The sequence below is a fragment of the Eptesicus fuscus genome, chromosome 11 (assembly GCF_027574615.1).
Source record: "Eptesicus fuscus isolate TK198812 chromosome 11, DD_ASM_mEF_20220401, whole genome shotgun sequence".
In the NCBI taxonomy this organism is placed as follows: Eukaryota; Metazoa; Chordata; class Mammalia; order Chiroptera; family Vespertilionidae; genus Eptesicus; species Eptesicus fuscus.
Window position 1 is genome coordinate 287,692 of NC_072483.1, and position 26,668 is coordinate 314,359.

The 26,668-nt window shown below is 47.9% G+C and overlaps 1 protein-coding gene across 3 annotated transcripts in view; it reads right to left on the minus strand.

Annotated features, from left to right (window-relative positions):
- Nucleotides 1–494: 494 nt before the first annotated feature.
- UGGT1 (UDP-glucose glycoprotein glucosyltransferase 1) overlaps nt 495–26,668 on the minus strand; it is a 147,172-nt gene continuing 120,998 nt past the window's right edge. For all 3 annotated transcript variants that reach the window (XM_008158130.3, XM_028134827.2, XM_028134826.2), the window contains 7 exons: nt 25,393–25,477; nt 23,949–24,131; nt 23,236–23,396; nt 17,856–17,970; nt 3,279–3,395; nt 2,856–3,021; nt 495–1,678 (listed from right to left, as the gene is read on the minus strand). In XM_008158130.3, the coding sequence (XP_008156352.3) occupies nt 1,653–1,678; nt 2,856–3,021; nt 3,279–3,395; nt 17,856–17,970; nt 23,236–23,396; nt 23,949–24,131; nt 25,393–25,477 (853 nt within the window). In that variant the 3' untranslated portion in view covers nt 495–1,652. The remainder of the gene's footprint in view (nt 1,679–2,855; nt 3,022–3,278; nt 3,396–17,855; nt 17,971–23,235; nt 23,397–23,948; nt 24,132–25,392; nt 25,478–26,668) is intronic.

Consider the following 26,668-nt stretch of genomic DNA (forward strand, 5'->3'; position numbering starts at 1 on the left):
CGCCGGCCTCCCGGGCGCTCACCCCGCACACAGCCGTCAGCGGGGAGCTGGCCACCACCTGCTGTCCGAGGCGGGAGTCAGGCCCACCGGCAGGAGGGCCCAGGCCACTTCAGAAGCAAGCTGCGTCCTGCATATTTAAACTCAAACGTGAAGACCTCGTGCAGGGTGTGACGGAACGGCACAGGGTTTCACACTGGGCCACCCGAGACCCGCGGGAAGGCCCGGAGAAAGGTGGCCTGGCGCAGGGCCCACGGGAACCAGCAGCCCAAAGCACACCCCAGGGCTTCCGCCCTGCTCCGCCTCCCGGACGGGACCGGGGAGGGAGGCAGCTGCCGGGAAGAGGCAGCCGCGGGAGCTGGAGCGGCTGGAAGGCTCCAAGACGAAGCTGAGGCGTTTCTTGCTCTGGGCGAGCCTCGTGCTGCAGAGACTCCCAGGACGAGTCCACTCTTGCCTGTCGCTCCCCGCCCCCCCCCCCCCCCCCCCCCCCCCCCCGCCATGCTTAATGGGATTATAGAAGCAAACTCCAAAGCTCGGAGTGCTTGAGAGACTCCTAAGCTACCTTTCGTCTGGAATATGGAAATGATAAAGTACTTGATATTTATCATGAGATTTAGATATTAAAAAACCTGCAAATTAATGCCGCCGGGCTGAGCTATCCACGTGCGCCCTCCTGGTATTTTTAAAAAGCAGGCGAGCAGGAGCCCCTGGCCATGCTCCTGCGCCGTCGCCTGCGGCTAGAGAGCGACCTGGAGCCGCCCCCTCGGAGGCTCCCAGCACAGGCCGCTCCCTGACTGGGCTCACGTGGGCTCAGGATGGCGCCGTGAGGCCGGGCGGAGCCAGCAGGAGCGGAGCCGGTGGCTGGAGAACAGAAGACACAGCCCAGACCGTCCTGGCTCAGGTGCCAGCGTCTCGTGGAGAAAGCCAAAGCGCTTCCCTGTGCGGGGAGGACAGTCCTCCGAGGGGGCTCCGGGGCAGCCCTGGCCCTGGGCGCCCTCTGGCTGTTCCCAGTCAGGAAAGCAGCAAAAACAATGTTTAGAAAATGGGGAAAAAGCAAAGACTTTCACAGATACAAAAACTGTTTACAAATAATTACCTAAAGTAGTCAGCGAAGTGGGTGGGAACAGGATGTTTTCATTTCAGTGAGTCACAACGGTTCTGATGTTTACAAGAGAACAGCCCGTCCCCCGTCTCCCCTCCCCGTGCGCCCCAGAGCCTCTGCTCCTCACGTTCTCCTCCCTGAGCCCACACGGCGACCCTTGCTGGCTGGCCTCCTTCCGCTGCACGGGCGCCGGGAGGAGCAGGCAGGGCGCCGCGAGGTGCGAGGTGCAGAGCGCAGGGCAGGCGAGGCCGGCGAGGGGGCAGAGGGGCCTGTGGCTCAGGGCGGGGCGCACGGGGCCGGTTTCCCTTCTGGTTAGAAGACGGCTCTTGACAGAGTCCCGGAAGCTCAGCCACTGGCCTTCCTCTGAGGTACAAAGCCACGAGAGCCTTCACTCCAGACTCCGAGCCGCCACGCCCAAGGCAATGCCCGAATCCCAAGGCGCTGGGCTCCTGCCCAGCCGAGGCATCAGCAGTCGTGTAGACAGGTCAGAGAGAACGAGCGTTTAAGACAAAGTGTTTTTCAAATGGTGCGAGTTCCTATCCTTCTCTGTAGATTACAATTCTTCATGAGTCTGAGGTCCTATAGAAAAAGACAGTAATTGCAAAGAAAGTTATAAAATAGACTGGACATGTTCTAGTACCATGACCTATTATTTGTGCCCACACCTGCATTTTATCTCTTTTTAAATTTTTAGAAACTTTGGTTTGATGTGCTTGAAAGCAAAAACAACAACAAAAAGACATTTGTACTTTTACAAGGAAACACAATAGGAACTGTTTCCAGAGCACAGTACTGATTCAGTCAGGCCTTCCTTTTTCCTTTAATAAACAGTTTCCTACGTAGCTCATGTACCATCTCTACTGGTATGCTAGGGTGTGTAAGCTGTTTTCAACGCCTCTGGCTTATAAATATTCGTCAAGTAATTTCTCCATAACTTCTTGTGTTGAGTGATTTCTGGGAGGTGACTGCGAGAGAGGAATTACTGAGGCAGCCCCCGGTGCCCCCGGGTGGAACATCTCCACACGGGCTCCTGTCGCCTCCCTAGTGTCCCCTCAGGTCCACTCACTACGTGCTTCCCTCTGGCTGAGCAGGCTGTCTACAGTCTCTGCCCGTCTACGGAAATCCTTGAAGTTTCACCCATGAATGTGAATCATTTGTATCTTGAATATCCACCCTTTAAGTGTGATAGTCAATATCATGATACAATCTCCAGGATGTTTGGGTGCATCGCTCAAGATCCATGTTGTGTAGCTGCTTTTTTAAAGTTAGTTTTGAGCTGAGTAAGTGGTAAGTCCAGAATTCAGCTGAGCAGTTCCCAGAAGGCACACTGTGTTCTAACAATTTTCCTAATGGCCAGGGTTCAAGGAGGCACGGCGCGAGGCCGGCGTGCAGACGGCTCTCCGCTCGCGGCCTGAGTCACAGACACGCATGTTTGCTGGTCCCGAATGTGTTCACTCACTGGTGCCTGGACCGAGTCATGAAAAACCAAGGGATCTGGCAAGGGATTTCAATCTACTGTCGCGTTTGGCTTACGTAACACAAACTCCTGAACCTAAATAACAATACAAGGAAAGCACCCTTTCTCAAAAAAAAAGGAGGAAAAGGCAGCGACTGCGGGGTGACCGCTCCTGTCGGGGGCTGAGGGAGGGAGTGGGGAACAGGGACAGCGCCGGGACAGAGGCCACTCTCCTGCTGTTTGCAGCCCCAGAAACCAGAACTGCGAGGCAGGCCTTCCCGAAGCAGAAGCCAAGCCCACCGTCTGCGCGAGGCTCCTCCGCCGGCTCGTCCGCCCGGGCTGCCGCCGCTTTCTCCTCCTGGAAGCGGATCTGCAGCTGCTTGACTTCCTGGTCATAGTCCTGCCACTCGGGGACAATGCGGACGGCTGCCTCCAGCTTGGGCTCTTTGGTCATGGGGTTGTTACACTGTGGAGACCAGAGAAGTGACACACGTGCTTCAGCAGAGCTGGAGAAGGTGCGTCAGAGAGCCCAGAGCGTTTCTGCTCGGGCCCTCACCCACCCGAGGCCTGGCAGCAGAGCGGAGCGGGCCTGGCTCCGGGACAGCCGCGCACACAGGAGGGCTGCTCCCCGCGCCCCTAAACCTACGCTGCAGAGGCAGACGGATGAGACTATGCGCCCCGAGACAGACACCCCGGAACGGGCAGGGGTGGCGGCCAGCTTACCAAGTCAATGGTCTTGGCCCTCTTCTTAGAGGCGTCATCACACCACGTCTCGCACCACAGCCATTCTTGAGGGAGCGATTTAATTGGCACCTGATGGATCATGTTATTGGGCAAATCCTATTTGGTAAAAAAACCAACAATACAACAATGTAAAGTTCAGGGGAAATATAAATAAATGCATAGCAAATTAGTGATGTTAGCTGCTCATCGCATAACACGTGCCAGTCACAAATTTTCAGAACTGAAAAGGTGCTTACCAAAAACCTTAGAGAAGTTAAAATACTTATTTATGGTGTTTTTAAAAACCACAAAGTTAGAGAGTCCATAAAACATCGCAGAGCCTGCACCTGGACCTTCCACCACGAGGGCGATTGTAAGAAAAAGCACTGCTGCCTTTTGAAAGTCAACTTTCAAGACAGAGCCTGGCTCTTTCTGTTCAGTTTTGCTCAATGGAAGCTCTGAATTCATCTTGTCCTCCGAGGCCTGGTCCCAAGTGGATGAAGCCCACACGTTTGCTAGCCAACTGTACCTATGCTTTGAAGCTTTTTTTCTCAGAAAACATTTTGTGTTTGACACAATAAAACGTTCCATTATGAGCCAGCAATTACACTCCAGGTATGTACACAAAAGAACTGAAAGAAAGGACTCAAACAGATGCTTGTCTGACAATGTTCATAGAAGCATTACCCACAATAGTCAAAAGGTAGAAATAAGCCAAATGCCCATCAACAGACAGGTAAACACAACATGGTACATGTATGCAATGAAGTATCACACCATCTGGACAGGAAGAAAACTCTGATACCTGCTGTAACGTGAACGAACCTTGAACACATGCCACGTGAAATAAGCCAGATACAAAAGGAAAGATATTGTATGATTCCAAAAAGTATGTAAATAGGCAAATTCATAGAGACAGAAAATAGACTAACGGTTACAAAGAGAAAAAGAGAATTACTCTTTTTAAAAAAAATACATTTTTACTGATTTCAGAGAGGGAGGAAGAGGGAGAAAGAGAGAAACATCAATGATGAGAGAAAATCACTGATCGGCTGCCTCCTGCACGCCCCCTACTGGGGAACGAGCCCGCAACCGGGGCCTGTGCCCAGGTCCACAGGCTGACCCTCTATCCACTGAACCACACTGGCCAGGGTGGGGGACTGCTCTGTGACTGGTGCACAGTTATGTCTGGGAGGATAAAAAAGCTCTGGAGATGGACACTTACACAACACTAGGAAGGTACTTAATGTCACTGAGTTGTACACTTAAAAATGACTAAAATGGTAAATTTTATGTTATGTGTATTTTACCACAATTAATTTTTTTACTAGTGAACTCACAGTAAGGAAATTAGAGAATCTTCTTCAGGCAGATGAAAAGTGACCCTTTATAGAAGCCCAGAAAGACCGGGAAGAATGACGAGTAACCAAAAGGCAAGTCCATAAGTAAACCTCAATCTAGATACTGACTGCTCCTCAAGGACTTCTCCTGAGGAGTGAACTGCAGAGAGATGCAAACGAAGGCGGGAGGCAATCAGGTTGGGATGACGCGTTGGGAGCAGGCAGACTCGCAGCCCCGCCACCCATTTATGAATCACCCTGTGCCCACGGGACGGAGGGGTCAGGCTCTGGTAAGCGCTCCAGGTGATTCTTTTACGCATGCTAAAATTTGACACCAAATTTCCCAATTGTTCTGCACTATGTGGTAGGTGGGTAAAATATACCAAATAATATACCAAATATACCAAATATTTGGAAAGTCAGACATACACACTATAATTGGTAGAATAGTCATTAAAAGAATTGTAAAAAAGTGTATAGTTTAATCGAGGGAAAATGAAATTAAAACTCTCACTCAATCTGAAAGAAACGGACTGAGGAGAAAAAGGAAACATCAGATACATGTAATAAGTAGGAGTAATATAGAAAAGACAAACTTATACTAACTATAAATGGGCTAAAAGTTCAAATTAAATGATTGTTACACCAAATGAAAGAACAAACAAATACAAGCTATTTGTGAAAAAACAGAACTAAAATATAAGGGTAGAGAAAGATTGAAAATAAAGGTTTTAAAAAATATATAATGTAACCTTAACTGAAAGGAAGACTAACATAAGAATAAGCACACTTTAAGGTCCAAAAAGATATTACTAGAAATAATAAAAAGTTAATTTGTCAAAAATATGTATATGACTTCTAAGTTTCTAGCCACTCAATAACAATCTCAAAATATGTAAAGCAAAACTTGACAAAACCAGGAACGAGAAAGATTTTACAGTACAGAAAAAGATTTTAAAACAATTTCTCAGAAACTAAAAGAAAAGAGACATAAAACACATAACATATTGCTAAACTTGCCCTAACAAGCACATATGGAAAATCATTATACCTAATGACTATCCCATATAATAAAGAGATAATATGCAAATTGACCCTCACACCCTCGTACAAATGGCTGCCCCCATGTGGTCAAAGATGGCTACCACAAGATGGCCGGCAGGGGAGGGTAGTTGTGGGCAATCAGGTCAGCAGGAGAGGGAGGGCAGTTGGGGGCGACCAGGCCAGCAGGGAAGGCAGTTGGGGGCGACTGGGTCTGCAGGGGAGGGCAGTTGCGCGGGACCAGGCCTGCAGGGGAGGGCAGTTGGGGGTAACTGGGCTGTCAGGGGAGCAGTTAGGTGTTGATCAGACTGGCAGGGGAGTGGTTAGGGGGTGATCAGGCAGGCAGACAGGTGAGTTGGGAGCCGGCAGTCGGACATCCCTCAAGAGGTCCTAGATTGGAGAGGGTGCAGGCTGGGCTGAGGGACACCCCCTGCCTCAGTGCACAAATTTTGTGCACCGGGCCTCTAGTAGAATATAAAGCCAGATGAATTGTTTACCCAGACTGACCATATCTGAGTCAAAAAGCAAATCTCAGTAGACTTCAGTGCCTGAAATCACATGGAATACATGCTCAGATCACAGAGCAAATGAGCCAGAAATTAACAAAATCACAGCGGGAGGCCACCACCATTGTGTTTTGTCAGAGCAAGACGGTGCGGGGCAGCACCCGTGGTGGAGGGCATTGAGGTGGAGGCAGCGCCCATGCGTGGGAGGGCAGTGTAAAGGGGGGGTGGCCACGCCCAGGAAGCCCGCCCTAGCCCAGGGCAGGGCCCTATCGCCAGGGGATGGAAGGAGCTGGAATGGCATCATTAACAAAGACGGCCTTGTGCATGGGGTGAGGCTGGGCTCAGCACCCGCACCCCCACAGCTGCAGGGCGGACAATCATGTGGGCGCAGCAGTCCCACCTGGACCAACACAGGGCAGGTGTGAGGGTGCATCCAGCCGTCCACCGTGCGAAGGGGCCCCTGGAAGATGGTGCCTCCGCACACGGAGAGGGCGGGGCCAGGCAGCGCGCAGGAAGCGGCCGGCTGAGGGTGATGACCCAGACTGGGAGCAAACCCCCGGCCGCAGCTGGGACCGGAGGCCTCTGCCTGTGGGAGCAGAGGCCTTCCTCTGCGAGGGCCTCGTCACGCTGTCTTGGGGGCAGGGAGCGCGCCGTTGGCTTTCACTCTGAACTCACTGCCTCAGCACAGCGCAGGCGCACACAGAGACAATGCAGGTCCCCATTCAGACCACGGAGGAAAGCAAGCATTGCAATGACACCATACATAGAACGGGAAACCCCGTGTATTTGTGGTCACTTCTCCAACTCATGAGTCAAAGAAGAAATCACAATGGAAACTAGAAACATACTGAATCAAATGATACGGGATTACCACATAGAAACCATGTAGAATGCAGCCAAAATCCTGCTGAGGCAAAATTTGAAATTTTCCTGCATATATTAGAAAAGACTAAAAATAATTCATTTCATTTTTTTCAATAAATTAGAAAAAAAATGAAATTAAGTAAAAGGTAAGAAATAATAACCAGAATTAGTGAAACAGAAAAGAAACACTATAGACAAGATGAAAAACATTAAAAACTAGATCTCTAAAAAAGACTAGTAAAACTGATTTATTTTAAGCTGGAAAAAAGAGAAAGCACAAATAAACAATGCCAAGAATTAAAGAGAGCCCTAACCGGGTTGGCTCAGTGGATGGAGCGTCGGCCTGCGGACTCAAGGGTCCCAGGTTTGGTTCCAGTCAGGGGCATGTGCCTTGGTTGCGGGCACATCCCCGGTGGGGTGTGTGCAGGAGGCGGCTGGTCGATGTTTCTCTCTCATCAATGTTTCTAACTCTCTATCCCTCTCCCTTCCTCTCTGTAAAAAATCAATAAAATATATTTTAAAAAAAGAATTAAAGAGAGAAAGAGAGGGAGAGAGCAAAGAAATAAGTACAGATCCTACAGACTTTAAAAAAGATAGCTGGTGTGATGAAAACATTCTGGCTCTTGATAAACATATTTTAATACTTATTACACAGTATACTTAACCGTGTCCTTGTATATAAATCATCTCAATAAGAAAGATGAAAATTTAGTACAAACAACTCAGTGACAATATGCTAGGACATTTAGATACAACTTAATAAAAATATTGACAAATGAAGTAACAGAAAATGTCAACAGTCCCATAAATGTTAAAGAAATTAGAGTCATAATTTAAACACAGAAAAGCTCTATCTGGCTGCACTAGTGAATTCCACCAAACATTTAAGAAATAAATAATCCAATAAATTAAATGAAAAAGAACAAAACATTTTATTAAGCCAACATAGATAGGCTTGTTACCAACACCTGACAGGGACATTACAAGCCAGTGTCACACAAAAACATAAATGCAAATTCCTTAAACTAACACCAGCACAAAGAATTCAGGAACGTACAGAAAACAATAATAAAGTATGACCACGTTGTAATATATTTCAGAAATTATATTAAGTAAATAATTAACTACATTACAGAATAAAAGAAAAATATAATCTCAGATGTAAAAAACATACAAAATTTAACATGAGATTTTTCAAAAAAAGAGCAGCAAACTAGGAATACAAGGAGCTTTCTTAATCTGAACGAGAGGCACCTACAGCACAAATACAGCAAACGCAATGCTTAGTGCTGAAATGCCAAAAACTCTCCTTTCGATTCAAGCATGTCCATTATCAACATTTCTACTCAGCAGTATCGAAGTCCTAGCAAACAGAAAAAGCATGAAAAAAATCTTTAAAAGTAAGATTGTAAAAAGGGTGAAATTATCATATTTGTAGATAATATTATGTAAATAAAAAATACAAAAGTATATACAGATTGGCAAGGTAACTGACTAAACCAATGAACAAAAATCAAAGATACTAGCAACAAATAAAAAACAAGTTTTAAAAAATAACTCTTACAAGATCGCTATGAAGAAAACTTATTGAATGAAATTAAACACAACCCAAATATAAAATCCTAGAAAATGTTTTTTCCTCTCCCAAACTTGACAATCTAATTCTCAAATATATATAGGAAAACAAAAGACAAAAAATATTGTAAGACACTCTTAAAAAAGAATGAGACAGGAGTATCTGAATTACTAGGAATCAAGGCTCATTATAAAGCCACAGGAGTTGAAATATTTTTAGTATGGGTGTGAGACAGACAAACAGACCAATGGAATAAAATAGAGGCTCAAGAACCAAATCCATGGGAGCTTCATATCTGACAAAGATGTCACTGTTGAACAGCAGGTTTCATTAAAGAAGAAAATCATGCTGTGTGCACATAGAGAATGAAGGCTGAACTCTTACCTCACACCATACATAAAACAAATTTCTACTGGAATAAAGATCTAAATATAAAAGAAAAATAAGGCTCATATACAAAACATCTACATGGCCTGCCTGGTGTGGCTGTGACTGTGCGTCAACCAATGAACCAGGAAGTCACTGATTTGATTCCCAATCAGGGCACATACCAGGTTGCGGGCTCGATCCCTAGTGGGAGGTGTCCAGGAAGCAGTCAATCAATGATTCTCTCTCATCACTAATGTTTTTATCTCTCTCTCCCTTTCCCTTCCTCTTTGAGATCAATAAAAATATATATATTTTTAAAATCTACATGACCTTAAGAAGAGTTAAAAAGCATTAACCATAAAGGAAGATACTGACCAGTGAGACTACAAAAGATCCCTTTAAGAGAGTCAAAGTAGGAAATTTTGCAACATAGTTAATGAAGAATCCTATATAATAAAAGGCTAATATGCAAATTGTCCCCTCACTGGGAGTTCAACCAGGAGTTTGACTAGGAGGCGGGGCCAGCCGGCCAATCACCTGCAGCCCCTTCCCCTGGCCGGCCACACCCGATCAGGCCTCTAGTATACTATCTATACTAATAAAAGCCTAGGTGGTCCTCGTGCCCTCGTGTGACGCCCTCGCACGACTCCCTCATGTTGTCACAAGATGGCCAGCAGGGGAGGGCAGTTGTGGGCAATAAGACTGGCAGGGGAGGGTAGTTGGGGACAACAGGCCAGCAAGGGATGGCTGTTGGGGGCAATTGGGCTGGCAAGAGAGAGCAGTGGTGGGTGACTAGGCCTGCAGGGGAGGGCAGTTGGGGGCGATCAGGCTGGCAGAGGAGCAGTTAGGCGCCAATCAGGCCAGCAGGGGAGCAGTTAGGAGATGATCAGGCCTGCAGGTAGAAGCAGTTAGGGGCAATCAGGCAGGCAGGTGAGCAGTTAGAAGCCAGCGGTCCCAGATTGTGAGAAGGATGTCTGACTGCCGGTTTAGGCCCGATCCCTGTGGGGTCCCAGATTGGAGAGGGTGCAGGCTGGGCTGAGGGACACCCCATCCAGTGCACGAATTTCGTGCACCGGGCCTCTAGTCTATATATGTAAAAGCCTAAGCGGCCATTACGAATGTAATGACCGGTCTTTATTATACGCACTGACCACGAGGGTGGTCAGTGTGTATAATAAAAATTAGACACTCAAAACAGGAGCTGCCCCCTGGTGGTAGTTCACTCCCACAGCAGCAGCAGTGTCGCTCAGCTGACTGACCCATCTCAGTGGCCCACCAGCCTGGCGGCAGCCACTCACTCCCTCAGTAGTCCTGCAGGTCCAATCTCTCCAGAGGCCATGCACCGATGCATCAGTGCTGCCGGCACAATCCCAACAGCACCGCCAGACTCCTGGAAGTCAGCCTCAGACACCACGGCCACTTCCCCTCCCTAGATGCTCCAAAAGGAAGAAAGGATATAAAAGCAGCCGCAGGTGGCCCCTGAGTGTACAACCACCTCCCGACCCACTGCTGTGGCACAGGCCCCGCACATCCTGGCAACTGGGCTCTCCAGTGACTATCGAGGTGCACAACGCTCCTGCCGACCAGCCACTGCAAACACAGGCCCCATGTGTCCCAGTGCCTGGGCTCTCTGGTGACTCTCGGGATGCACACCCTCCCGTCGAGCCCTCTGCTTCAGCCACAGGCCCTGCGTGACACAGCGCCTGGTGACAGCAAAAATGTGGCAACAAAGAAACAACCCCCAACGAATGAAAAGGAGGAACCACCAGAAGAGGAACTAAATGAAACAAAGGCATTCAATATATCAGGAAAAGAATTCAGAGTAAAGGTCATACAGTTCATAAACCATATGGATGAGAAAAATCAACAACTTATGTAAGAACCAAGAGGAAATAAAAAATGATATAGCTACAATAAAAAACACAATGGAAGGTTTCAACAGTAGACTAGAAGAAGTGGAGGACTGAATTAGTGAGTAAGAAGATAGGGCATGGAAATACACCCAAACTGAACAACAACTGGAGAAAAAAATTAGAAAGCAGGAGAAGAGCTTAAGGGAGCTTCAGGACAACGTGAAACAAAGTAACATACATATAATAGGGGTGCCAGAAGGACAAAAAGAGAAACAATAATTAGAAAACATATTTGAAGAAATAATCAAAAAACTTCCCTGATTTGGGGAAGGTCACACAAGCAAAGAGAGTCTCAAACAAGATGAACCAAAAAGACCCACATCAAGACATGTCACAATTACAATGGCAAATGTTAATCACAAAAAAAGAATCTTAGAGGCTGCAAGAGAGAGACATAGAGTTACCTACAAAGGATCTCCTATTAGATTATCAAATGATTTCTCAACAGAAACACATCAGGCCAGAAGGGAATGGAATGAAGTATACAAAGTGATGCAAAGCAAGGGACTGAATCCATGAATACTCTATCCAACAAGGGTATCATTCAAAATTGAAGAAGAAATCAGGAGCTTCACAGACAGAAAAAGTCTAAGGAAGTTTAATACTACCAAGCCAGCAATGCAAGAAATGCTAAAGGGACTGCTGTAAAAAGAAAAAAAAAAAAAAAAAACAACAAAGGGAAAAAGGAACACAGGCATAAAGAATGAAAATGGCTACAAACAAGTACTTATCAATAATAACTTTAAACGTAAATGTACTAAATGCTCCAATCAAAAGAAATAGAGTGGCTGAATGCATTAGAAAACACGACCCATATATATATGCTGTCTACAAGAGACCCACCTCAGAACAAGGGACTCACACAGACTGAAAGTGAAGGAATGGAAAAATATTTTTTAAGGCAAAAGGAAAAAAAAAAAAATCTGGGATACCAATACTTATATTTGACAAAATTGACTTCAAAGTGAAGGCCATAACAAGAGATAAGGAAGGCCACTTCCTAATACTAAAGGGAGCAATCCAACAAGAGGATATAACTCTGGTAAACATATATGCACCCAGTACAGGAGCACCCAAATACATAAAAAACTTCTGGAAGACATCAAGGGAGAGATCGACAGCAATACAATCACAGTAGGGGACTTTAATACCCCACTGACATCACTGGATAAATCCTCTAAACAAAAAATCAGCAAAGAAACATCAATTCTAAACAATTCACTAGATCACATGGAATTCATCGACTACTTCAGAATATTTCACCCCAAAGCTATAGAATATACATTCTTCTCAAGTGCACATTTTCAAAGACAGACCACATATTGGGACATAGGCAAAGTCTTTTCAAATTCAAGAAGAATGAAATCATATCAAGCAACTTCTCAGATCACAATGGCATAATATTAGAAATAAACTACAATAAAAACAACCACAAAAATTCAAACACTTGGAGTCTAAATAGCACGTTATTAAACAACCAGAGGCCCGGTGCATGAAATTCTTGCACTGGGGGGAGGGTGGCTCTCGCCATCCGGGAGCCTCTGGGGGATGTCTGACTGCAGGTTCAGATCCCTATGGACAACCCTCTCACAGTCTGGGACCCCTCAAGGGATGTAGCATTGCACCAGGTGGCAACCAGGGAGGAGCCCGAACTGGGGCCGGGCACCGCACCACTTGCGCTTATCCCGGCCTGCTGCTGCGGAGTTGGGAGAGGCTCCTGCCGTGGCAGCTGTGATAGCCAGCCGTGAGCCCGGCTTCTGGCTGAGTAGCGCTCCCCCTGTGGGAGCGCACTGACCACCAGGGGAAGTTCCTGTGTTAAGTGTCTGCCCCCTGGTGGTCAGTGCGCATCACAGTGACCAGTTGTTCCACCTTAATGGTCGCTGAGGCTTAGATTATATAGATGATTGGGTTACCAAAGAGATCAAAGAAGAAATAAAAAGCATCCTGGAAATAAATGAAAATGAAAACACAACAACCCCAAATCTATGGGACACAATGAAAGCAATCCTGAGAGGGAAGTTCATAGCATTACAGGCCTTCCTCAAAAATACAAGAAAAACTGATAATAAATTATCTAACTCTACAACTTAAAGCATTAGAAAGAGAGCAACAAGAGAAGCCCAGAGTACGTAGAAGGAAGGAAAAAATAAAGGTCAGAGAGAAAGTAAATGACATAGAGAACAACAACAACAAAAAATACAAAAGATCAATGAAACCAAGAGCTGGTTCTTTGAAAAGATAAACAAGAGTGATGAACCTCTAGCCAGGCTCACCAAGAAGCAAAGAGAGAGGATTCAAATAAACAAAATCTAAATGAAAGAGGTGAAGTAACAACAGACCCCACAGAAATATAAAGGATTGTAAAAAAAAAAAAAATTCTATGAACAACTCTATTCCAAAAAACTGGTCAACCTAGAAGAAATGGACATATTCCTAGAAAAATAGGGCCTTCCAAAACTCAATCAGGAAGAATTTAAAAATGTGAATAGGTGATAACTATGGAGGAAGTTGAAGCAGTAAACAAAAAACTTCCAGCAAACAAAAGCCCTGGGCCAGATATTTTCACAGGGGAGTTTTGCCAACATTCAAAGAACTAAAACCTATCCTCCTCAGACTATTTCAAAAAATTCAAGAGGAAGGCACACTTCCAAGCTCATTCTATAAAGCCAGCATTACCCTAATCCCAAAACCAGAGAGACACTACACTACAAAGAAAGAAAATTACAGGCCAATATCACTGATGAACATAAATGCTAAAATCCTCAACAAAATTCTAGCAAATCATGCCCTAACTGGTTTGGCTCAGTGGATAGAGCGTTGGCCTGCAGACTGAAGGGTCCCAGGTTCGATTCCGGTCAAGGGCATGTACCTTGGTTGCGGGCACATCCCCAGTAGGGAGTGTGCAGGAGGCAGCTGATTCATGTTTCTCCCTCATCGATGTTTCTAACTCTCTATCCCTCTCCCTTCCTCTCTGTAAAAAAATCAATAAAATATATTTTAAAAAATTCTAGCAAATCAGATCCAGCATTACATTAAAAAGATCATACACCATGACCAGTGAGATTTATTCCAGGGATGCAAGGATGGTACAACATCTACAAATCAATAAACAAATTGAGAGATAAAAAGAACATAATCTTATCAATTAATGCAGAAAAAGCATTTGACAAAAATCAACACCCTTTCTTGATAAAAACTCTCAGCAACATGGGAATAGAGGGAACACACCTCAACATAATAAAATCCTTATATGACAAACGTACAGCCAACATCAGATTCAATGGGCAAAAGGTAAAACCATTTCTTCTAAGAACAGGAACAAGACAGGGATGCCCACTCTCACCACTCCTGTTCGACATAGTACTGGAAATACTAGCCATTGTGATCAGACAAGAAGAAATAAAAGGCATCCAAATTGGAAAAGAAGAAGTAAAACTGTCCTTATTTGCAGATGACATGATACTGTACATAGAAAACCCCAAAGACTCCATCAAAAAACTACTAGACCTAATAAATGAATTTGGCAATGTAGCAGGATACAAAATTAATACCCAGAAATCTATTGCTTTTCTATACACCAATAATAAACTCACAGAAAGAGAAACAAAAAAGTACAGAACAATCCCATTTACCATTGCAACAAAAAAATTAAGATACCTAGGAATAAACTTAACTAAGAAGGTGAAAGACCTATACTTGGGCCAGGAGTAGAGGTGACTTATAAGACATTGAAAAAAGAGACAGAGGAAGACATAAACAAATGGAAGAATATACCATGTTCATGGACTGGTAGAATCAACATACTACCACAAAGCAATTTATAGATTCAATGCAATCCCCATTAAGATACCAATGGCATATTTCTCAGATCTAGAACGAACATTCCAAAAATTCATATGGAATAAAAAAAGACCCTGAATAGCCATAGCAATCTTGAGAAAGAACAAAGTTGGAGGGATCACAATACCAGAAATCAAGCTTTACTACAAAGCCACTGTTCTCAAAACTACTTGGTCCTGGCACAAGAACAGACATATAGACCAATGGAACAGAACAGAGAACCCAGAAATTGACCCAAGCCATTATGCTCAATTAATATTTGACAAAGGAGGTAAGAGCATACAATGAAGTTCAAAACAGTCTCTTCAATAAATGGTGTTGGGAAAATTGGACAGATACATGCAAAAAATGAAACTAGATCACCAACTTACACCATACACAAAAACAAACTCAAAATGAATAAAGGACTTAAACATAAGATGGGAAACCATAAAAATCTTAGAAGAATCTATAGGCAGCAAAATATCAGACATATGTCGTAGCAATTTCTTCACTGATACAGCTCCTAGGGCAATGGAGACTAAGGAGAAAATAAACAAATGGGACTACATCAAAATAAAAAGCTTCTGCACAGCAAAAGAAACCATCAACAAAACAACAAGAAAGCCCAATGCATGGGAGAACATATTTGCCCATGTTATATCTGATTAGGGCCCAATCTCCAAAATTTATAGGGAACTCATACATCTTAACAAAAGGAAGATAAAAAATCCAATAACAAAATAGGCAAAGGACTTAAATAGACACTTTTTGAAGGCGAATATACAGAAGGCCAAAAGACTTCATATGAAAACATGCTCCAAGTCACTTATCATCCAAGAGAAGCAAATCAAAATGATTATCATAAACAAATAAACAAACTACAAGTGCTGGCGAGGATGCAGAGAAAAAGGAACCCTCGTGCACTGCTGGTGGGAATGCAGACTGGCGCAGCCACTGTGGAAAACAGTATGGAGTTTCCTCAAAAAATTAAATATTGAACTGCCATTTGACCCAGTGATCCCACTTATAGGAATATATCCCAAGAAAACAGAAACACCAATCAGAAAGGAGATATGCACCCCTATGTTCATAGCAGTACAATTTATAATAGCTAAGATTTGGAAACAGCCTAAGTGTCCCTCAGCAGGTGAGTGTATTAAAGAACTGGTACATCTACACAAAGGAATACTACGTTGCTGTAAAAAAAAAAAAAAAAGGAACTCTTACCATTCGTAAGAGCATGGATGGACCTGGAGAGCATTATGCTAAGTGAAATAAGCCAGTCAGAGAAAGATAAATATCACATGATCCCACTCATTTGTGGGATATAATGAACATAAGCAGATTCGGAGACAGAGAAGCAGCGAACAGACCGGCAAACTTCAGAGGAAAGACAGAGGAGGGTGGGGGGCGGGGAAGGGGGAGAGAGCAACCAAAGGACTTGTATGCATGCATATGAGCCTAACCAATGGACACAGACACCAGGGGGTGAGGGCATGTGCTGGGGGTGTGGGTTGGCTGGGGAGAGCTCAATGGGGGTAAAGGGCGACATATGTAATACTATATGTAATACTTTAAACAATAAAGAATTTAAAATTTGAAAAATAAAATAAAATATATTTAGAAAAAAAACAAACAACTACAAAAAGCAATAATTATAAATCTGTACTGATGGGCATATAATGTGTAAACATCTAAACTATATGACAATAACAGTATGGGGGTACAAAGCTTTTGGATACTACTAAAGTTAAGTTGTTATTAATCCAAACTAGATTGTCATAAATTAAATTATTAATGATAAACATCAAGACACCACTAAGAAAATAACTCAAAAGTATATAGCAAAAGGAACAACGGAATTAAAATATCCAACGTAAAAGGCCATGATGTAGGACGTGAGGAACACAAGAGGATATATAGGATACAAACAGGAAATGGCAGATGTGAATCCCATCTCACTGATAATTACAGTAAGTGCAGATGCATTAAACTCTTCAACTGAAAGCCACATGGGATGTCAGCTCACACCTACCAAATTAATACACTGCCAACAAGTATTGGTCAAATATGAATTCTTATATAGCTGATGAGAGTATAAATTAAAACTACTTTGTACCAACTGTTTGGAATTACCTAGTAAAGATAAAAACACACCAGTCTGATGACCAAGCAATTTGGAATTACCTAGTAAAGATAAAAACACACCAGTCTGATGACCAAGCAATTCTATTTGTACATACACGTGCACCCAGACACGTGCGTGAGTGACCACAGAGCACTCCCCGGGAGGTGAGCAAACAGCATCATGCACAACACGCACACCACATGGGTGCGCCTCCACACAACGCTGAACAAGAGCTCATCTTTCTGACGCCAGAGAGACGGGAAAGGGAAAAACAGGGAGACGAGAGTCTGGTTTATAGGAACATGTACTGTATGCTCTGTAGAGTCACTCCAGAAGAGCAGTCAGATGGCCACCACAGCAGTCAGGATGCGGGACACTTGTTAGAGAAGGGTGGCTTCTGGGATGCTAGCCTCAAACTAGGTGGTGGTACATGGGCATTTGCTCGGTGGTGATTTATTAATGCACATGAATATTTTTGTTTTGTACACTTTTCTTTATGGGTGCTATACAGCACAAAAAGGCTTAAATGTGTTTAAGGCAGACTTTGAAGGAAAACAAATTAGGTGAAACTATATACAACATCTAAACTATAATTTTACCTCTGAAAATTGTTTAGCACCAATGAACAGTATTGAGCTCAGCTAAATTTAACAAACACCATGGTTTCTGACAGAAAAGGAGTCTGTGGTACTGTACGCTACACTGTGACTTGGAGCAGTTCCTAGAGGGAAGGAATGAACTGACCCTAGCAGGCAGAGAAACAAACGGATCCGAGCAGCTTGGGTACAAACTGAAAAGATCCAGGCATGTTCAGGGAGCCGGCGCCTCCTCCCATCCCTTCCAGCAACCCTGAGCCCAGGACGTGGCCCCGTGTCTTCTGAGGAGAACAGGTGGACACGCCCCCCCTGCACACAACTCCTCCCCCGAAGCAGCAGAGCACGGTCCCAGCAGAGGGGCACAGTGCAGCCAACACCCCCTTTCCGGACAAGCACTGCACGTGCCCCAACAACACCCTCACCTGGTCGAGATTGGAAAGACTGTTCGGGTCCTGACTCAGACCTTGGTACTGTCCCCTGAGTCTGTCACCAGCGGCTATTTTCCGGAACTTCTTCAGGTCCACGACATACAGGGCACTGGACAGAGAAGACCATTTGTTACAGCCACGCATTATGGCAGGAACGGCCCCACCGACAAGGGACGGGTCACTAGGCAAACACTCTGGCTTCCACTTGAAAGGTAAGCGGAGGCCTGAGAGTGGACCTTGGGGTCAGGAGATGCCACCCCAAAGATGGCTAAGGAAATGATTACAAATCCCACATCCCGCCACCACAAGTGCCCTTTGTCACTGTTCTTATTTAATTGCCTTCCAAAAGAAATCATTTAACCTCTTCTAGCAAATGTCGGCAGATTAGGTAATAAAAGGTCTAGTAACTACTAAATAAGCATTAGTCCAAGATGTCTTGCTGATGTTTTAAATGTTGCAAGTAGAAAAAAACAAGTGCTACCATTCTTCTGGACAAAAACAAAATTGAGCACTAAAATCATAATCCCCAACACCCACGCTGCGTGTGCTGCCTCCTGCAAGCCCCCCACCCTCACCCCTGTGTGTGCTGTTCCCTGCAAGCCCCACGCTCACCCCTGTGTGTGCTGTTCCCTGCAAGCCCCACCCTCACCCCTGTGTGTGCTGTTCCCTGCAAGCCCCACCCTCACCCCTGTGTGTGCTGTTCCCTGCAAGCCCCACCCTCACCCCTGTGTGTGCTGTTCCCTGCAAGCCCCACCCTCACCCCTGTGTGTGCTGTTCCCTGCAAGCCCCCCACCCTCACCCCTGTGTGCTGTTCCCTGCAAGCCCCACCCTCACCCCTGTGTGTGCTGTTCCCTGCAAGCCCCACCCTCACCCCTGTGTGTGCTGTTCCCTGCAAGCCCCACCCTCACCCCTGTGTGTGCTGTTCCCTGCAAGCCCCACCCTCACCCGTGTGTGTGCTGTTCCCTGCAAGCCCCACCCTCACCCCTGTGTGTGCTGTTCCCTGCAAGCCCCCCACCCTCACCCCTGGGTGTGCTGTTCCCTGCAAGCCCCCCACCCTCACCCCTGTGTGTGCTGTTCCCTGCAAGCCCCACCCTCACCCCTGTGTGTGCTGTTCCCTGCAAGCCCCACCCTCACCCCTGTGTGTGCTGCCCCCTGCAAGCCCCACCCTCACCCCTGTGGGTGCTGTTCCCTGCAAGCCCCACGCTCACCCCTGTGTGTGCTGTTCCCTGCAAGCCCCACCCTCACCCCTGTGTGTGCTGCCCCCTGCAAGCCCCACCCTCACCCCTGTGTGTGCTGTTCCCTGCAAGCCCCACCCTCACCCCTGTGTGTGCTGTTCCCTGCAAGCCCCACCCTCACCCCTGTGTGTGCTGCCCCCTGCAAGCCCCACCCTCACCCCTGTGTGTGCTGTTCCCTGCAAGCCCCACCCTCACCCCTGTGTGTGCTGTTCCCTGCAAGCCCCACCCTCACCCCTGTGTGTGCTGCCCCCTGCAAGCCCCACCCTCACCCCTGTGGGTGCTGTTCCCTGCAAGCCCCACCCTCACCCCTGTGTGTGCTGTTCCCTGCAAGCCCCCCACCCTCACCCCTGTGTGTGCTGTTCCCTGCAAGCCCCACCCTCACCCCTGTGTGTGCTGTTCCCTGCAAGCCCCACCCTCACCCCTGTGTGTGCTGTTCCCTGCAAGCCCCACCCTCACCCCTGTGTGTGCTGTTCCCTGCAAGCCCCACCCTCACCCCTGTGTGTGCTGTTCCCTGCAAGCCCCACCCTCACCCCTGTGTGTGCTGTTCCCTGCAAGCCCCACCCTCACCCCTGTGGGTGCTGTTCCCTGCAAGCCCCACCCTCACCCCTGTGTGTGCTGTTCCCTGCAAGCCCCCCACCCTCACCCCTGTGTGTGCTGTTCCCTGCAAGCCCCACCCTCACCCCTGTGTGTGCTGTTCCCTGCAAGCCCCACCCTCACCCCTGTGTGTGCTGCCCCCTGCAAGCCCCACCCTCACCCCTGTGTGTGCTGTTCCCTGCAAGCCCCACCCTCACCCCTGTGTGTGCTGTTCCCTGCAAGCCCCACCCTCACCCCTGTGTGTGCTGCCCCCTGCAAGCCCCACCCTCACCCCTGTGTGTGCTGTTCCCTGCAAGCCCCACCCTCACCCCTGTGTGTGCTGTTCCCTGCAAGCCCCAAGCTCACCCATGTGTGCTGTTCCCTGCAAGCCCCCCACCCTCACCCCTGTGTGTGCTGTTCCCTGCAAGCCCCACCCTCACCCCTGTGTGGGCTGTTCCCTGCAAGCCCCATCCTCACCCCTGTGTGTGCTGTTCCCTGCAAGCCCCAAGCTCACCCGTGTGTGCTGTTCCCTGCAAGCCCCCCACCCTCACCCCTGTGTGTGCTGTTCCCTGCAAGCCCCACCCTCACCCCTGTGTGTGCTGTTCCCTGCAAGCCCCACCCTCACCCCTGTGTGTGCTGTTCCCTGCAAGCCCCACCCTCACCCCTGTGTGTGCTGTTCCCTGCAAGCCCCCCACCCTCACCCCTGTGTGTGCTGTTCCCTGCAAGCCCCACCCTCACCCCTGTGTGTGCTGTTCCCTGCAAGCCCCACCCTCACCCCTGTGTGTGCTGTTCCCTGCAAGCCCCCCACCCTCACCCCTGTGTGTGCTGCCCCCTGCAAGCCCCACCCTCACCCCTGTGTGTGCTGTTCCCTGCAAGCCCCACCCTCACCCCTGTGTGTGCTGTTCCCTGCAAGCCCCACCCTCACCCCTGTGTGTGCTGCCCCCTGCAAGCCCCACCCTCACCCCTGTGTGTGCTGTTCCCTGCAAGCCCCCCACCCTCACCCCTGTGTGTGCTGTTCCCTGCAAGCCCCACCCTCACCCCTGTGTGTGCTGTTCCCTGCAAGCCCCCCACCCTCACCCCTGTGTGTGCTGTTCCCTGCAAGCCCCACCCTCACCCCTGTGTGTGCTGTTCCCTGCAAGCCCCACCCTCACCCCTGTGTGTGCTGTTCCCTGCAAGCCCCACCCTCACCCCTGTGTGTGCTGTTCCCTGCAAGCCCCACCCTCACCTCTGTGTGTGCTGTTCCCTGCAAGCCCCCCACCCTCACCCTGTGTGTGCTGTTCCCTGCAAGCCCCCCACCCTCACCCCTGTGTGTGCTGTTCCCTGCAAGCCCCACCCTCACCCCTGTGTGTGCTGTTCCCTGCAAGCCCCACCCTCACCCCTGTGTGTGCTGTTCCCTGCAAGCCCCCCCCCCTCACCCCTGTGTGTGCTGTTCCCTGCAAGCCCCACCCTCACCCCTGTGTGTGCTGTTCCCTGCAAGCCCCACCCTCACCCCTGTGTGTGCTGTTCCCTGCAAGCCCCCCACCCTCACCCCTGTGTGTGCTGTTCCCTGCAAGCCCCCCACCCTCACCCCTGTGTGTGCTGTTCCCTGCAAGCCCCACCCTCACCCCTGTGTGTGCTGTTCCCTGCAAGCCCCACCCTCACCCCTGTGTGTGCTGTTCCCTGCAAGCCCCCCACCCTCACCCCTGTGTGTGCTGCCCCCTGCAAGCCCCACCCTCACCCCTGTGTGTGCTGTTCCCTGCAAGCCCCACCCTCACCCCTGTGTGTGCTGTTCCCTGCAAGCCCCACCCACACCCCTGTGTGTGCTGTTCCCAGCAAGCCCCACCCTCACCCCTGTGTGTGCTATTCCCTGCAAGCCCCCCACCCTCACCCCTGTGTGTGCTGTTCCCTGCAAGCCCCACGCTCACCCGTGTGTGCTGTTCCCTGCAAGCCCCACCCTCACCCCTGTGTGTGCTGTTCCCTGCAAGCCCCACCCTCACCCGTGTGTGTGCTGTTCCCTGCAAGCCCCACCCTCACCCCTGTGTGCTGTTCCCTGCAAGCCCCACCCTCACCCCTGTGTGTGCTGTTCCCTGCAAGCCCCACCCTCACCCGTGTGTGCTGTTCCCTGCAAGCCCCACCCTCACCCGTGTGTGCTGTTCCCTGCAAGCCCCACCCTCACCCGTGTGTGTGCTGTTCCCTGCAAGCCCCCCACCCTCACCCCTGTGTGTGCTGTCCCCTGCAAGCCCCACCCTCACCCCTGTGTGTGCTGTTCCCTGCAAGCCCCACCCTCACCCGTGTGTGTGCTGTTCCCTGCAAGCCCCACCCTCACCCGTGTGTGTGCTGTTCCCTGCAAGCCCCACCCTCACCCGTGTGTGCTGTTCCCTGCAAGCCCCACCCTCACCCGTGTGTGTGCTGTTCCCTGCAAGCCCCACCCTCACCCCTGTGTGTGCTGTTCCCTGCAAGCCCCACCCTCACCCGTGTGTGCTGTTCCCTGCAAGCCCCACCCACACCCGTGTGTGCTGTTCCCTGCAAGCCCCACCCTCACCCGTGTGTGCTGTTCCCTGCAAGCCCCACGCTCACCCGTGTGTGCTGTTCCCTGCAAGCCCCACCCTCACCCCTGTGTGTGTGCTGTTCCCTGCAAGCCCCACCCTCACCCCTGTGTGTGCTGCCCCCTGCAAGCCCCACCCTCACCCCTGTGTGTGCTGCCCCCTGCAAGCCCCACCCTCACCCGTGTGTGCTGTTCCCTGCAAGCCCCACGCTCCAACCTTTCAATCCCACTTTGCCTGAGAAGACCATGCAATGTGCAGTGGGAAGCATCAAATGCACACATGGTGTTACCCAGGAGTTCCCCTTCTAGGAATGGATCCCACAGCTACACTGAAACATACAAAGCAATGTCTGTAATTATCCAGTGCAATAATGTCACAGCAAAAGACTATATAGTAACACTAGTGGAATAATATGTAGATGTTTGTTAAAAAGGAATAAGTTATCTCTCTACATATAAGATCTGCTAGAGAGATTACGTTAAAAAAAGCAAGGCATAAAACTATGAATGGGATGGTATATTTGGTGTAAAAGGGAATTCATATTTTGTGCAAAAAGAAAGCAGAGTTGTTCATGTAAGAATTAAGAAATTCCGCCTGGCAGGTGTGGCTCAGCGGTTGAGTGTAGACCAGGAGGTCACGGGTCGACTCCCGGTCAGGGCACATGCCCCAGTTGCTGGCTTGATCCCCCGTGTGTGTGTGCAGGAGGCAGCCAATCAATGATTCTTTCTCACCATCGATGTTTCTATCTCTCTCTCCCTCTCCCTTCCTCTCTGAAATCAATAAAAAAAGTAAAAATAAATAAAATAAAATAAAGGAATTACGGAATTCCATTGGACATACAGTAAATTAACAGAGGAGGTTATCTGCTGTGGAATGAAAACCGGGTGGAATAGAGACAGGATTCACTTTTTTTTTTCAATGTATACTTTTTTATAATTCTTATTTATGAACCATATTCGTGTATTAGCTATTCAGTATTAAATATACAAAATTAATTTGAAGAAAGTAAAACCAGCGTTAGGAGCGGGCCATTTTCAGTACCTGATGTGATACTTGCGCCCAGCTAAGTGGCTGGCCCAGTACCCTGACTTCCAGAAGCGGTAGCCATCCATTTCCTTCCGGCTGTCACAGAACGGGGTGTAACCGTAAGGGGCGCCATCCAAATTGAAATCTCTTAGCTCTTTCAGATCTGTCCGTACGATCTGGAGAAAAGGTCACAGTCATCTGTTAGACAACCTCGCAGACAGCATGTCCTGGCCTCCTGAGCCGCACTGAGGCTCAGGCTGCAGCGGGAGCGCCAGCCACACCTGCCTCTTCCACTGACCAGCAGGCACACACCCAATGTAGCGCTTGGCACACAGAGAGGAGAAATAAACAAATTCATATTGCTTAGCCTCTCTGTGACTCACTTGCCTCATCTGTAAAATGGGAAACTCACAAGACTGCTGGGAGGTTTATGTGAATTAATATGCAAACACATGTGAAACAATGCCTATTTTTAGTCTGTATGTGAAATGAACTAAGATAAAAACCATGATGTAATGACAACTATGTAACAAAGACAAAGAAGAAAGTAGAAAAGGAACACATCAAATGCAAATGTTAAAAGTGATCACATCTCGGTGCTATTTTCCCTATTTCTAAATAATGTGAAATACACACGTATGTTTCATGACTGGAGAAGTAAGATAATCCAAAAAGGAAAGGAAGCCCAGCGCCGCCTGCCCCGGTGGGCGCGGCCTCCAGGCGCTCACCTGGTCGGCGTCCACGAACAGCACTTTGTCCACGACCAGCGGGAAGAGCACGTCCAGGAAGAGGATCTTGTAGCCCCAGATGGTGCGCTGCTTCTCCGTCTGCGGGTGCAGCCACCGCGGCCACTTGTACTGCACGAGCTCGTAGTGGAAGCGGTACTTGTCTGCCATGTAAGGTATGAACTCCTATGGCCAGACACGGAACAACACCCCTTACTTAAGGAACCGGCTTCAGAACAGAAGGCAACCGTCACGATTACGGCACAGAACACATTCAGTGACAAGTCCCAAAGATCTCATAAAAACTCCGACCCTGGTCCACTTGTGAGGACATAAAAGAATACGTATGAACTTTTGCCAAATCCCCTTCTTTATGACTTCTGAGCACTACATGAAATAACAGACATCTTCAAGAAAAGCCTTTAGACAACTAATTGGCATCTGTGTGGGTGTGTTTAAGACACATGAACTTCATTTGTCTAGACTCGATCAGTAAAGCACTTCTTTGAGCTGGACTTTTTATTGTTGGCACTGTTACAGATGCCCCCCTTTTCCCTGCCAGCACCCAGGCCTTCACCCCACTGTCTGTGTCCCTGGGCTATGCATACCCGCTCTTAGCTAATCTCTTCCCACCTCCCCAATCTGTCGTCTGCTCCATGCATCGGGCCTCAGGACCCATTTTGTCTATCAGTTCAGTGTTCTCGGAGCCCACATGTCCGTGAGGTCATGTGCATTGTCTCCCTGACTATCTCCTTAAGAAGAACGTTTTTACAGCAGCAACCATTCTTTTCAAGCATAAGCGCCGAGATGAAAGAAGAAATGCACAGCCCAGATAGCCTTGGAGAAGAGGTTTCTGAAAAACCACTTTAGATTAATTACCTTTAACGTACTGTTAACACGCAGGAGAATTTGAAGAGGAAAGTTCGAAACCCAGCCTCCTGTATTCAGTTGTAAGGGACAAGAAACTAGTCAAGCCGTGAAGATGAGAGATAAGCCAGAAATGAAGTGGAAAATTTGAAAGCTCCTTGCATAGACATAGCAGCATAATTACTTAAACCAGGAAGGCAGTAATTCAGGTCTAAAATGTCACGGCCATTAATTCTAAGTTTTATTGTAGTCTGTTAGGGAAGAGTTCTCTGGGGATTATGAATAACTGCTTCTCGAAATGAAAACTCTGCAAAACAATTGACATTTCTATAATCTTAAGGAATGAGACCTGGAGAAAAAATGACTTTTCGGGTGGCTGTCTGGTGTCTGAATAGCTAATAATCATTCTTGCTTTATGTCACCCTCATTAATCAGCTCCTATTAAAGGTAATGTCATACATGTAAGTATATGGCATAGCATTATGTTAAATATTTAAGACTTTCATATCGTACTAAAAAAAAAAAAAAAAAAAAAAAAAAAAAAAAAAAAGAACGTTTTTCTTTTTTCTGAGGAACAAACCTTAAATGTGGGGGACAAGTAATTCTTCAGAAACCAGAATTTCACAGGAGTCTTGGTGTTCTTCAGCACTGATAGCATCATGATGCTGCCCAAGAAAAGAAAGACACTAATGACCTTCCGATGCTGTTCATCTCAACAGCCCCAGTCGTGAGGGACGGATCCCCAAGAGCTCTGCAGGCAGAGCTAGCTGATGGCTCGTGCGGCTCAGAGGGACCCTCGCAATGGAGAGCGGCACTCGTTCCTCGGCGTGAACCCATCACCGAGTGAGGAGGGGCACCTCTCACCACAAACGTACACAACCGATCAAGGCCAAGGGCTCGGGCCTGCTGCCTCCTAGAGAGACTGCTCCGTGACCGGATATGTCAGTGATGAAGCAACTGAAAGCAGAGGCTGTGCTGACTGCGCCCCTAAAGCCCTGGCTGCCTCCAAGCCTGTGGGGCCGTGAAGAGAAGGTGGGGGGGGGGGGGGGGCCGAGCGCGTTTGGAAAGGAACGGCAGACGGTTATAGTCCCAGGATTCCCTACTTTGATAACAAAAATACATTTTGAGCCCTAGCCTGTTTGGCTCAGTGGATAGAGCATCGGCCTGCGGACTGAAGGGTCCCGGGTTCAATTCTGGTCAAGACACATGCCTAGGTATGGACTCGATTCCCAGTGTGGGGTGTGCAGGAGGCAGCCGATCAATGATTCTCTTTCATCACTGATGTTTCTCTCTCTCTCTCTCTCCCCTCTCCCTTCCTCTCTGAAATCAATAAAAATATATCTTAAAAAAATACTTTTGAGTCAAGGATTTTAATTAAATTTAGTTGTTACTAACATCTGGCCTTACTGTTTTGGTCAGATGCTGTTTCTTGGAGACAGGAGTGAAATGACATTCTGATGACTTGCTACACTAGCTCTGTAGTGGAATATTAAAGCAACAAGAGCCTGGCATTCGCAAAGTGCCTCAGGTAGGGCACTCCTCAGGACCTCCCCCAGCGACCCTTGGGGCAACCAGCCCAAGCCGGGGCCTCTCCTAGGCTCTGGCCGTGACCTCAGGCAGGCCCCTTCGCCCTGTCTCTAGCTGCCTATGAAACAGGCCCCACTGCAGCTCTCAAACCCCATGAGTCTTTAGAAGGCAGGTCCATGGTCCCATCCCACATCTGTTATCTATGTTAACCTCCTAATTGATGGTTGGGGGCCAGTCAAACACCATCTATATATGTGCACAATGATAGTAAAGGGTTCTAGCCGTGTAATAGCCACACCGGTGCTTTCACTATAGAGCTTCAGTCCATG